The 14,992-nt window shown below is 31.9% G+C and overlaps 1 protein-coding gene across 2 annotated transcripts in view; it reads left to right on the top strand.

Moving 5' to 3' along the window:
- The window catches only part of LOC107064539 (rap1 GTPase-activating protein 1), a 126,794-nt gene that overhangs the window by 6,072 nt on the left and 105,730 nt on the right, over nucleotides 1-14,992 (top strand). Inside the window, exon 2 of one of the 2 annotated variants that reach the window (XM_015317314.2) lies at nucleotides 346-3,802. The exons of the other annotated variant lie outside the window; for it this stretch is intronic. Coding sequence (XP_015172800.1) covers nucleotides 3,540-3,802 — 263 coding nt within the window. The 5' untranslated portion in view covers nucleotides 346-3,539. The remainder of the gene's footprint in view (nucleotides 1-345; nucleotides 3,803-14,992) is intronic. 2 annotated transcript variants of the gene reach the window in all.

The raw sequence follows: 14,992 nt of genomic DNA, 5'->3' as shown, positions 1-14,992 counted from the left end.
AACAATGAGATACACGTTATCTTTTAATCTTCCATTGTATTTATTTATTTATTTATTTATTCCTTTTATATTTATACCGTCAATATAAAATTATAATTATTATCAGGATTATCATTAGAAAGTACGATATTGTTTAAGTTCGGAAATGTTTATAACGGTAAATACACTTGCGTCAATGCATATAGTTGGTGGGTGAAAAACACGAATAGGACATAATAAGAACTAGAAAGAGAGAGAGAGAGAGAGAGAGAGAGAGAGAGAGAGAGGGAGGCAGACACAGAGAGAATTAATAATAACCGTGTAAGGACGTTCGGAACGGTAGCTAAATCGCTTCTTCCGCTTCAGGTATGAAGTACTCACCGCAGCAGCAGCAGCAAAAGGAAAGAAAGTCGGAGAGTGAGGTTGGCTCGGTTGAATTGACATCGAGTCAGGAACCTAATCAACAACGTGGCTCAATGGCATCGATGGAGAATCCGAAAAACAACGGATCTTCTTCATCGAGTTCGCTCGCTAGAAGGACGATTTGTCGCTCTCCGTCGAGCGGCATGTTCGCCTGGATGCGTGTCTTTCGGTTGGCCTCGATGTTACATCAGGTTGGTTGCTAGAACCAAGTCGGCTTACGCGACGTCGCAGCAGCAGCAGCAGCAGCAGCAGCAGCCGTAGCAACTGCAGCAACTGCAATACAACTGCAGCAACAATCGTCAGCCGATATACAATTTGCCACGATCTGAAGATTTGTTCGGATCGTATTTAGAGATATTTTTAAAAAGCAGAGTTTTAACGAAGATGTAACGAGAGCGACAGATAGATAGAAAAAGAAAGAAAGAAAGAAAGAGAGTGTGTGTGTGAGAGAGAGAGAGAGATAGAGAAAACAAGAGCGAGATAGATAGATCGTGAGAGAGAGAGAGAGAGAGAGAGAGCAAGTAAAAGAAAGAGAGAAAGAAGATTTTTAACAAGTCGCGTTGTGATTTTGGCCGATATACCTACTACCCTTTTCCCTTTCTATATAATCAATTTTTGTTGTCTTTCCCTAGAATATCTTTTTTCTTTCTCTCTTCTTTTAATCTTCTTCTCTCTAGGGCCGAATCTTCGACGTAGGAACGACCGTAGCTCGATCATAGTGCGTTACGCAATTACGTGTTAACAGCCACGGGCGACGTACTAGTTACGATCACGCCTACTACTACTACTACTATTACTACTACTATTACTAGCAGTAATACTATTACTACTACTACTACTACTAATACTACTACTAATACTATTACTATCACTACCACCAAATACTGTTACTATTAGATACAGAGTAACAAGTTTACTCTTGTTGTAACGGATATAAATAGAAAAGACCAGTCAGAAATTCTCGGTTCGTTGATTGATCGATCGCAGTCGTTGATTAGCGTTGATTAGCCAGCCTCCAAATCGACGATCCTTTCTTCTTTATTCTTTCCTGTTTCTTCCCTTTCAATCGCAATCCTTCATCTTTGTTCTTGTTAGCTCAATCGTTTACGAATCTCTGCCTAACCCAGATATACGATTTTTTTTTCGGATATCGTCCTCCTTTTTTGTTGTACATTCCATTTAATCTCTTATGAAAGACGAGAGACTATATTAATCTCTCTTTATTTCATACCATATTATTACGCGCGCATGCTTCAGGTATCTAAAATTTAAACGAACTTAACATCCAATTTGTAAGCTTTACGTTTATTTATTTTATCGTAGTTATTATCTTGATAATCATATTTATCATCTATTATTATTATTATTATTATTGTTATTATTATTATTATTATTATCATATTATTATTATTATTATATTTAAGCAATGTTACAACGTTGAATCGTTACATAAATATATTTGAACACGAGGAGGCAAGTTTCGAGAAATAAAGATTTTGCTTTACAGCGTCATGTGAGCACTTTCCTAAGCCAATCTCTTTCGAAGGGGAAGACAAAAATGCGAACTTTTTGTTCATACGAGAAAGAACTTTGTGGGAGCTCGTAAAAAAAAAACAGTAGAAATAAATAAAAAAAAAAAAAAAATTTCAATCGCGTTGGACGAGAACCATATAAAGGTGCACCGAGTGCGAAGGTGTAATTAGGTAAGAAGTAAGAACCATTGGAGAGAAATACGAGGGAGGAGGTGGAGGAGTTGATGGAAACCTCAGCTAGCGAAAGTGAGTCATTCGAGAAGAGTTTAAGTATAGTACACGTACGTTAATATGCCCCTTCGTGCGGTTCATATTCGCAACCAAGTGGAAAATTCAAAATGGCTACCTGACAGGACGAATGCACGCAATGACGACAGAATCGGTAAAGATTTATAACGGATAATGATCTAACCACTCATTCTCTAACTCCTTCTTCTCGAGAGGAGAATCGCGAGAATACCTTTGCTTACGTAATGTTCATCTAATGACACGAAAAGGACGCTCTCTCTTTTCCTTCCTTCCACGTTCTACCACGAGTTTCAATGTTTATTTAGACGGAGAATATATAATGACGTCTAATGACTTTTTACTCCTTGCATTTAACTTTCTTTCGTAACTCTTATTCTTGTTTTTTTTTTCTTTTCTTTATTTTTCCTTCTCTCTTTTCTTTTTCTTTTTCTTTTTTTTTTTTTTTTATCTTTTACATCAAGAAGAACATAACATACGTATGTACTGTATAGTTATATACGTGAATTCTATACAAGAAAATTAACGAACTTCTTTAGTAAAGATTTCGTAATTTGTTAATTATCGCGCGTAAAAAAAAAAAAAAAAAGAAAAAAAAAGTAAGTAGCCGAAGAATTTACATATACATACAAGTATCACGAGAAGTTTCCAGTATTTAGGTTAGACGCATGCGCGGCGAAGAATAGAGAATAGAAAGACAAAATTAAAAAGGGAAAGAAAGAAAAATGCGATCTACTTTTCATCTTTCTTCCTCTCATTTCGCGCTCGACCCGGCAACAAACATGGAAAAAATGAGAAATAAGAATTCGGGGAAAAAGCATTCATCTCTCTCTCTCTCTCTCTCTCTCTCTCTCTCTCTCTCTCTCTCTTCGTAAAAAGCTCCATCGATCGCGAAGGTTTGCATGAAAAAAAAAGAAAAAGGGTTGTTTCTCTTATCCTCCCCATGTTACTCGGATGGTATTGTCCGGCCGAGCAAAGTCGAAGTTCGACGAAGTTATCCGAAAGTGGCGCTATCGCAAATGATAGGAACGCGTTCGGCCGATAAAGCAGTGTTCGTCGATGCTCGTACGCGGTCGTAAATGCGTTCGTCGCAAAAGAGAGGTGGGCTTACATTTTGGAGGGGGAGGCTCGTAAACACACAGTCTCGCGAGAGAACTCGTGCAGCTATTACGTCTTGTTCTTGGCTTCGACACAACGCATTTGAACGTCTTTCAAAGAACAACTATAATATAATAATCAAAGGAGTTCGAAGATAAGAGAAACGCATTGTACACACACACATATATATATATATATACAAATATACATAAATATATAAATACATACAAATATAGATAGATATAATTCATTGTATGCGAAATGCGTCGACCCTTGATACGACACCTGTCCGAGGGTGCTGGGGGTGCAGGTGAGGGGGCTAGTAAGAAAAGGCAACAAGGTGTAAAAGAAGAAGATCGAATCGTCGGGTACTCTTGGTCCTGTCGCGAATACGGTCATCATCTTTCATCCTGTGATCTTCTCAAGGTACCTGCCACCGTTCTTGAATCTCGTACCAATTCTGCTACCAAGACCTCACCACCTCGTAGTGCATCTTCGCAGGAACCCCGTCTTGGAATTCACAGGTCAGATTTCATATTGTCAATCATTTAATTGTTATTTTACAACGAAATTTCGATTTATTATTCGATGTTTTTTCTATCAATAATTGTCGATCAATTATCTCCAAATTAAATCGAATAGATACGAAAAAAGGATTTAAGATAGTTTTTCTTCTCCTAGTAGCACAAAATATTGAAAAATATTGAATACATTTGTATTTAATATTGAAAAGACATTAAATCTCTTTTATATATATATATATATATATAATATTAAATTCATATGTATTCAATATTTTTCAATATTTTGTGCTACTAGGGTCTTTTCTTGAGAGAGATTTTTTTATCAATGTTTTTTTTTTAAATTTGAAACAAATTTATATCTTTCTTAGTAGTTTAATTTATTTTCGATATATGATAATGAAAATTAATGGGATTAAGCTCGATTACAATAATTTGCGTCTAACTTGAAATGCAACCATTGAGAAATTTGAAAGTTCATTGTAAAGGCGGGAATTATGAAACACCAAGAGTTCGATTATCTATTCAATTATCTTCTCGCTTGATGGAGAGAAAGAGAGCTCGTTTTGTATATAATGAATAACGTGAAACTGAGGATTTCTCGAGTATAATGGATCGTGATCTGTAATCAACGATGCTACCGAACTCGTAACGCACTATCGCCTTGTAACGACGTTATCTACATTACACAATGATCGTTTTCATTTGATCGGCCTTCCTAACATCATAGAATTTCATTTTTGTTTTAATATATAAAAACAATTATAATACATACAGAGACTTGTTACATTCCAGTATATATGTACAATCGGTATTGGAGTATAAGTCGATAAATAAGGTACGTGATTCAATATGCTTCAAAGCGGTTTATTTATCACATATGTTAATACATATGTCATGAATAAGATACCTTTTGTTATCTTATTTAATGGTAGATTAACGTTTAATTAAATTATATCGATCACGTCTCTAAGTGGAATGTTGTAACAAGTATTATAATTAAAATTCTATGTAGATTTTTCACTTATGTTAGATAATTTCTAATCGTCTTGTGTGTATCGTGTTTAGAATTTTTAACTGTCGAGATAGATAAAGTTACTGATGGGAGTAAAAGGATAATAAATCTTAACGAACAAAACAAGGAATACAACGAAATGTAAAGTTAATTCATTATTTATTACTTTTCTCATTTCATAGTAAAACGTATATGTGTCTTAAGGAAAACAAGCCAGTGCTGGTGTAACGTTCCTTAAAGTACATAGGAAAATCGTAATCCCCGTAAGAGCTTGTACCTTGCAATTAGACGAACGAGACCGTTCATTACGTCGTACAGAGGACAATGAAGAAAGTGCTCGAATGTAGGATAACGTAAAATACAGAGGACAAGAAGAGTGTACCTTTGTGACATTTTATTATAGGATTTACGTGAAACTTGTACTTTCCTATTTTCTCATTTATACGGTATATAGTAATCATTCTCTTTTATTCAATTGAAAAATCAACTGTTTCGAAGTTTATCTTTGCCATTGAAACTTTCCCTTTCCTTTTATTTCATTTTATATGATATTAAATAACTTTACGTTTCAATCGCACTATTTATCTTTCCTTTCTCTTACATATACAATATATATATATATATTTTTTGTTTGTTTTATTTTTTCCTTCTTTTTTAAAAAGAAACATTTGTCAAAGAAATAAGAAGGATTCAACGTCGGATAAATAAACACTGGATTATTATTTTACGAACAAACTATCTCTATAGTTTACGTAGGAAATACTCTTATATATACAGTCGATATAAGAGAGAGAGAGAGAGAGAGAGAGAGAAAGAAACGCATTGGTGGATAGAGATTTCATCGGCGTAGGAAGGAAAACAATATACCCTCGTCTTTATACGAATAAAAGGCAACAAAGAAAGAGCTCGTGTACGATGGATATGCATTTCATTCAACAAGTGCTCACAGGCGCTTACTCCACGTCGTCGTTTCGTCTAACCTGTTGAGAGAGAGAGAGAGAGAGAGAGAGAGAGAGAGAGAGAGAGAGAGAGAGAGAGACAGAAAGAGAAAGAACTATTACGAGTTATAGAAGGGATAGACCAAAATAAAAAAGAAGGGAAGAGAACAAATTTATTAATTCATTTTCTATCTTTCTTCGATAGGTAGGAATATATTTGTTTTTGTTAGAAAAATTTAATTAAACGATATTGATGAATTTTTATCAAAATAATTTAAGAAAAAATATTTCTATAGTAACGCTTTAACGATTTCTTTCTTTTTGAAGTGAAAACTTCTTTAGAATTAAGGGTGATTTGAAAATTGTGAAACGGAAGAACGTGAAACCGATGAAACAAAAATAATTAATAAAATTCAATATATGATTTAATTCTATATATTTAATTTTATATATATATATATATATAATTTTTCTATATAATTCTCTCTATATATATTTAATTCTATATTATTTAATTTTATCTATTAATTAAATAATTAATAAAATTCTATATATAAAAGTTCAATGTAACAATATGTTTGTTCACTAATAATTCTGAAACTAAACTAATCTTAATGAAATTTGATTTTTTCCAACTTAGCACATAGCACAATTTTTTATTACTAATTAAAAGATTTTTATTTAGAGGTTATCTAGGGTCTGTAAGGTTCTTTCAATAGATGGCACTGTATTACAATTTAATTGTTTCGATATATTCACATCTCGAAGCTTGGTTTTCTTTGAAGGTTTCACTTCTACCGTGTGTGATCTGCACACATCTGTTTTTTAATTAAAATATCTACGTTAGTAAACAAAATTAAAGGAAAGAACAATCAGAGAATTGATGAATTTTTATTTAGAAAATAAAAATACGGTAAAATAATTATTTCGTACAGTGAGCATTGTATTTAAAAAAAAAAAAAAGACAAAAAAGAATTAATGAAATAAACTCGACAAATTTTTATTAACAATATAACATATATACGATAGAGGATAATTATTTTAACCGTAATTACTTTTGTAATTTTAGTTGAGTTATCTTATATCATTGATCAAATAACGAGATCGTAGGTAAATCGATAGGTTGAAAAAATTTAGTTGCTCGTGGTAAACCGCAAAACGGTGCTGTAAATCGTCCCACACGATCTCTATCAGATTTCCACTTGCTTAACACTTCTATTTTTGTTGTTGTTGTTTTTTTATTCTATCAACCACGAGCTTGCTTGCGTAGTACTCTCGATAAATTAAAAAGAGAAGCAGCAGGAGGAGGAGGAGGAGAAGGAGAGAGAAAGAGAGAGAATAACAAGTGGTCGTTTTACGTACGTTGTCGGGTCCTCTCAATGCCATCGCCATTAGTTTAGATGGTTTTTTTTATTCGATATAGTCTATATTAGGGGTAAGGGAAGCAGGAGGATCGGTCGTTCGATCGCGAAAGAGGGCTAAAAGAGGAAAGAGGGAAAAAGGGGGAAGAAGAGAGAGTAAGAGAGAGAAAAAAGAGAGAGGACATCCTCATTCCGGAACACGATCGAGATCAGCATCGAGCCGACTAATAAAAAGGATGAGGAGAAAGAGGAGGAGGAAGAGGAGGTGGAGGTGGATATGGAGGTGGAGGTGGTGCTAGTGGTGGAGGAGGTGAACTCGTTGAGCAACAAATTAGTTGTACCAGGAGGTAACGCGGGGATTACGCAATAATTCGTTGTCGTGGTACTGCTAGCCGATAAGTAGGCCGGACACGGAGAAATGGTAGAACGGAGATGACCTTGAGATGGGAACGGATGCGCTGCGGAAGCTGGGGACTCCCTACGGGGTGATTTTCTATCTTTCTCTCCCTCGTACGCTGTTAAAAGTTATCTTTTGCTTTCTCTTTAACTCTCTTTTTCTATTATTATTACTTGTTTCAGATGAACGGGTAAAGAAATTGCCTCTATATCGAATCATTTTAGCAATAACTTTGGAAAGTATCGAATTCTTCTGTTTACAGAACCGTTGTAGGTTGTAGGAGCATCGTAAATTTGATTTTTCTGAACACAAAGCTTTTCAGCAGAGCCCCATTGAAAGACGATAAAATGTTTACGCGAGCTGGAAACTCGTCGAATGTTTATCACGTTAACGTTGTTTTACCTCGAAAGTACAACCACCACCACCACCACCACCACCAGCAAGGAACTTTTCCACGATAAAATTGATAAAGGTCCTCTAACGTCCACGATATTTGCTCTAGTAGAATGGAATTTCTGGGTAACTCTGGACAAGGATTAATGATCCTTCTGCGACGGGTTGCCATCGGAGATAATTCTGCTAAATTTACTACTACTACCACCACTACTATTCACCCCTTCTCTTTTTCTTTCTTTTTTTGTCCAACCATCCTTCTGTTAAAAATACTACTACCATAATCAACACTACCACTAGCAACGCTCATCCTCACCCTTTACAATGGAGAAACGAATGGAAAAAAATGAACGGCCGCTCTCGTGATTGACTATTCTCTTATTCTCTGGTTCAAACCCATCCCCTCTTTTTTATTTTTATCCCTCTCCATCACGTTTCTTTCCCCATTCACGCGTATATTCTCTCACCCCTTTGAGCGAAAACTTCCAGCACCTCTGAATCTCCCGATAGAGTTAATTGAATCGTACGAAAGGATTCCATTTGAAATGGGGTTACCAACTGGGTTATCCTGAAACGTTCGATTTTTTTCTGATAGATCCTTTTTTTTCTCTTCACTATTTTCTTTTCTTTTCTTTTCTTTTCTTTTCTTTTCTTTTCTTTTCTTTTACTTTACTTTACTTTACTTTACGTTATTTTACTCTACTTTACTTAACCACACCATACTTTTCTTTCTTTATTTCTGTCAATTACTCTTTTCGTTCTAATTCGAACGAAAGTCGGCTTCATTTTACTAGTTCTTCCTTTAATTAACGACTTTCGGTTTTAGCACGTAGGGTTTAACGTCTGGTCCTTTTGTCAGGAACATGGAAAACGAGCTTAAAGTTCGTCCATTTGATCGCCTCGATAACAGAAATTCCGCGATGTGGAAAATTAATCGGATATTCGATTCTATTATCGTTAGAATGATTTGAAATAAGACAGACTTATTAAAAAATGGTAACTTCCATTTTTTTTTTCACTTTAATAATTAGACACGTGTCTTTTTTTTTTTTTTTTTTTTTTTTACAAGTATTCCCCGGATCAAGATTCATATTCGCACGTGCCACGATCTTTATCGTGTTAGATCAAAAAGTGTGATCAGTATCGTGCTAGTTGAACATCTGTCATTTTATTGAGACTTTGCAAAGTACAATTAAACGCGTGTTAGAAATAAAAAAAAAAAAAAAAAAAATAAAAAAAGAAAAAAAAATGAAAGAAGAAAGTAAGTACGTGCTCGATAGTGTGACAAAGTCTCGAAACGAGACGCGTAATCGAAAGGAGATACGATCGTCGGCTTCTGCGAAGTACCCTCATAGAAGGAAGGAAGCATGGGGGTCGTCTGTAACAGCATTTCTTTCTATTTTTTTTTTCGTTTTTTTTTGTCCACATCGATCCTTCGATCGAGATAGCGGCCCGATTTACAAAGAGAGTTAGAGAGAGACAGAGAGAATGGGTGAGTGAGTGAGTGAGTGAGGGAGCGAGTTAGCTAGTTCACCGATACGCTTGGAGAAACTTGGCCCGTCTAGAAAGAGGGTGAAAGATTCTTCTCTAGAGGAGGGTTACTCGAATATTTAAGGCTTCCTCCCTTTTTAATATCCCCTGCGGAGAGTCTCAAGGAAAAGGAAAGAAGACCGTCGTCCACTATGAAACTTTCCATTCGACAATTCGACTTTCGTCGCTCTTTCTTTCATTCATTTGTCCTTTTTCGTTTTTCAATAAATAATATATCAATCTATCTCTTACTTCTAATTACATTTGATTGTGGTATTATTAGTTTTATATGAAAATTAATCTTTATTAGTCGTATTAATATTCAACGATATAAATGTTTCTTTAACGATTATTTAAATTGTCTACTTTACATGATAGAGACATTCTAATTAACAACATAATTATGTAAGTATCACGTATATATATATATATACTTGTATACTCGAGGTAAACTAATTATACGGTAATAAAAAAAAGGGTTGCGTCGACGAGTTTGAAAAGTTTATTAGCATTATTTTCATCGACGAGACCCTAACAACAACGACAACGACAATGACGACGATGATGACGAAAACTATGACGTCGTAGTTAGAAGAATTTAACGAGCCACTGCTTCGAAGACTTGTTCGTTCAAGCATTGTGTGTGTGTGTGTTGGATTTGCACGGACGGGCGACGATAAAATTTTTAACGACTTTGCCTGCGTTTACGATAAGATTTCCGTCGAAGATGCTGCGAGCGAAGTAGAAATAATCGTACCACGTTTATTTCTTAACGTTTATAGTAATGTAAATTCTCTCCTTTGTCGTATATAAGTAGAATGAAAGAAAGAAATCATAAAGAAAATGCATCTACTTTCCCTTTTGTTTCGAACTTAAAGTTACAGTAATATATTAAGAATTAATGAAATTATTTTACAATAATTCAAAGTTAATGTACTCTTGTTGTTTTATTTTTTCTTGATAATACTTTTGATTACTTTATTTTTTTGAATCAATTTTTATTCGCATTTACATATAATAGTTATCTATGAAAATAGAGTGGTTTTATTTTTTTATTAAAAGTTTTGATACTACGTTAATATAATATTGAATTTGACCTGAAAAAAAAAAAAGAAAAAAGAATATTATTTCTATGTAAAATTTCAAACTTTTCAACTCACTCGCTTAATATATGAAAATTTTATTGGAAAAATATTATTTTATATATTTTCTGATATTTGTAATTATTCAAATAAAATTAATAATTTACTCTTAATTTATGTATAAAGATTAAATCTAAACATTTGTTATATAAATATATTTACACAATATCTCTTCTACTGTTAAAAAAAGAATTTATTATATATTTTTATCTAAACTATGTATATAATCTAAAAATTACAAAAATATAATTTATATATACATGAAGTAACGATTAATCATCATAATAATAAAATGAAATGAAATATAAAATAAGAGAAGAAAAAAAAAGGTGAATAATTATTCTTTATGAATTTTCAAAATATCTAATACGACCTAAGTAACATTGGTTCACAATAAACAAAGTAAATTTGAAAAAGAAATTAGATATCTGTTTAGATGAAATTTGATCCAAAAATGTAGATATTTATTATATTCATATCTACTTACGAAGTATGTTGACGAAAGATAAGAATTTCGAATAAGAAAGAAATGAAATAATCGAGGATATATTTCGAGTGTTGTACATATTTAAAAAAGAATAATAATTATTATTATTTACGTGTTATCCATTTGTTAGCTTACTGAAAAGAAAGAACGATCTGTGAGTACTTACTTGATACGTATTGCATACGTAACATCCTGGAAGGGCTTATCTTCTTGTGGCTTCCCAAGAGAACCCACAGCAAACAAATACTCGTATCTTCGTTTACGTCGGCTATACGAAGTTCAAAAAAAGAAAAAGAAATCAAAAGAAGACGGAAGAAAAATAAAAAGATAAAATTAAGAAAAAAGAGAAATTGGTATAGAACCCAACGTATGTGTTTCTACAACGAGTGGATTTATTTTTTCATAGGTTTTCTACTCGCACGCGAGATTTCCTTCATGGTTAACGTGCTTCGAGATAAATTTACATTTACAATTCTAGGGAAATTGCGCGCTCTGAAGAGTTGATCATCCTATGACCGAGTAGTTTTATTTTAAAATAATGGAATTATTTGGAATTTTTTTTTTTAAATTTATATTTATATTTATATCGATATGGGATAATATAAAAAAAAAAAAACGGAGATTTTTTTATATATTATCGAATTTTTCGAATATTATTTTTATCTTTGTTTTTCTTTTATCATCCTAGATTAAGTTTATTGACCAATAGTACAAAGACCTTTTTTAAATCCACCAAGAGGGAGATATGAAAAGAAACCTTTCTCTATAAAGAGTGAGTGAGTGAGTGAGAGAGAGAGAGAGAGAAAATAAGAAAAAGAGAAGAACAACAGAAGGAAAAATCTAAAAGATAATGCATACTCACGTAGGATACGGTAAAGGAGGAAAAGGGGTGTTTGGAGAGAGCTTCTTTATTCTTGCCCATGAGCTTTATCACATAAGTGTATTTTCGAGTTATCAATGCCCTATATATAATTCAATTTTTTATCTTCAAACATGATGATTCAAAAATGTTACCTACTATCTTGCTTCTTGCCACGTGTTACCTTAAACATATTATTATATTATATTATATTATTAAAGCGCAAGATATAAAATAAGTGTAGGTATATCAAAAGAGTAAACGTGAAAAATTTAAAAAAAAAAAAAAAAGAAAGAGAGACTTCTTATGCTTTACACACACACACACACACACACACACACACAAAAGAAATATTCTTTGAATAAAAGATTAACACTAGATATAATACCAGACCAGTCATTTTGACTGGTCGGTCGAGCCATTCATTTTAATTCAAAATTTCTACTTCATATAACATTTGATTTTTGTAAATAATTAATCATTTTGTTATTTTCAAATGTCTATAAATCCATTTATCTATTAACATTATTATTGTTAAACATTTTTTTCTTATTTTTTCAGAATAAATAAAGACTGCAAGCCTTAAAAAGCATTTTTTTTTTATATAAACACTAGTCATTTTGATTAGTGTGGTAGAAATAGGTATATTGAAAATAGTGGTATATCTAGTGTTAACCAAAAGAGAAGTAAATTTTTACTCGACATTTAAAAATAATAGGTGAACAAAAAAACAAAACAAAAAAAGAGACAAACTTTCGGATGAAACTCTAATTTGGGTCATCTATTTGCATTTGGATTCTTCTGTGAAAATGAAAAACACGAAAGAGAAACAGAAAGAGAGAGAGAAAGAGAGAGAGAGAGAGAGAGAGAAATGAAAGAAAATGGCGATTTGGTGAGGTCTTTTTCTACGAACGTGTTAAGGTAACGAAGGACAAGAGAAAAGAGAAGTCGTGGTGAGATCGTAAAGTTGCTCGACTCGTAGTACTTTTTGCAAGAGGGAAATGGAGAAAGAAAAAAATACGTAAGAGAGAAGTGTATGGGAGGGGGAGGGTAGGGAGGGAGGGGGGAAGGGGCACAAGTCTCGACGATTTTCCTTAGCCATAATACTAGTTTCTTCGAGAAACGAGCAACCAACCTATGGATAACCACGTCTCGACAACTGTAAGACCTATCCCATGCTCTTTTCTACCTAACCAACATTCTCATCTCATCTCATCTCGTCTCTTTTTTTTTCCTTTTTTTCCTTTTGAATTTTTTCCCCTCCCCGTTTTCTTTTTTACCCGATTTTCCCTTTTCTCCTCCTTTTGATTTTATTTTTCTTTGCCTTCTTTTCATCGCCAAGATGCAGTTAGGGACTTTAATTCTTCCTTTTTTTTTTTTTTTTTTTTTTTTGTTGGCACTCGATAAAAGAGTGTTAATTACGCTCTGATAATATCGCGAGCACGTTTTCAACGTCATTCGCATGAAGTATACTACTTATAATGGAATTTTTACAATTTTCAAGATTTATTTATTATATTAATTTTTTTTTGCATTGTAATTATTTTTTCTTTATATTTTTGACACGTGACATTTTTGCGTTGGAGCATCTGAACAATGTAAACTTCTGTTTTACTAAAAAAAAAAAAAATGATCTTAATGTTATTATTAATTCATTTATTTATATTAATGTAGTTTTAATGATAATAGAAATAAAATTTGATATTTATATTACATTTAATATGTAAATACAATATTATTGTATTATTTATAACTATAAGTAGTTATGATTACTTATATATATACAGTTAATTTTATATTTAAATATAAATATGTTTTAAATAAAATTTATATTAATAATATATTAATAAAATAATAAATATAAATATTAGATAAATAATAATTATATAAATATAATTGATAGTAACTGGCGCAATAGTGGGCATCTACGGTGTACAAAGGATTACATTTATTATGTTGAATTTTACAATAAAAATCAATAAAATATTAAATAAAAATAATTTTATTCTCAAGATATTTGCATTCTCCAAACGCAAAGGTGTCAAAAGACACCATTTTGTTCTAATAGGTATACATAAAATTGTGATAGAAATAGTATTAAGTTTATTGTCACATCAACTACTCCATCATTTAGCGATCGGAATGGATATTTAATTATTTATAATATTTTGTTTATTATATTAATTTTTTTAAATGAAATTAATTATAAGTAGATCATAAGTTTGATGATTTTCGACGTTTTCATTTAAGGATTGATTTACATAACACCTAACTTACTGATACTTCATTTATATCCACAGCTAATCAAATGACCTGTTTTCAAAAAGTCATATATTTTACGATGTATGTATAACAAAAAATATACCATTTATGAAATAACAATTCTCGACTCACAAGGTGGTAATAAAATTTGAAATGGTCGTATAATAAAAATAAAATCTAAACTTCAATAGATTTTTAGAATGTTGAATAAATCTTACAAGTACTTGTTGTTAACAATAAATTGAAAAATAATCATTTGTGATCTGTCTGTCGTGTTAAGTTTGATGTTAATTGAAAAATTGCTTTGCTTTGCTTATTATCGCAGACATATTTTATTTTATTTTTTTTTAATTTAGATATGAATTGGTTTGCATAATTATAATTAATTTTTTTTTTTTTTTTTTTTAGACGTCATAAAAATGTATATGATAATAATATGTTTAACTTTTTTTCTACTATGATCTAAAAAATATATACTACTATATTTTATTTCTAAAACTTTCGACTCATCTCTGACATGACGTTTCCTTTATTTAATATCCAGAAATGTATGAAAAATAATTGTATGATAAAAATTACTTTTAAAACGAAAATGAGAGATGGAAAAAGTAAAAGAGAAAAAGAAAAAGAAAAAAATTAAATTACAATTTGCCAAGAATAAAATAAAGAAATAATTATCACACACATACATAACAGAAATTAAGTATCCTATATAAAATTAAAATCTCTACATAAAATTACAGATCGTGAAAATATTTCGCTAAATTTTCGCAATTATATAATAATTGAACAATTTTACATGTGCATTG

Source organism: Polistes dominula, unplaced genomic scaffold (genome assembly GCF_049000335.1).
Source record: "Polistes dominula isolate Pdom_NZ unplaced genomic scaffold, Pdom_raw_medaka contig_33, whole genome shotgun sequence".
NCBI classification, from domain to species: Eukaryota; Metazoa; Arthropoda; class Insecta; order Hymenoptera; family Vespidae; genus Polistes; species Polistes dominula.
The sequence above is the reverse complement of the archived record's forward strand: the minus strand, read 5'-3'. Positions and strand labels throughout refer to the sequence as shown.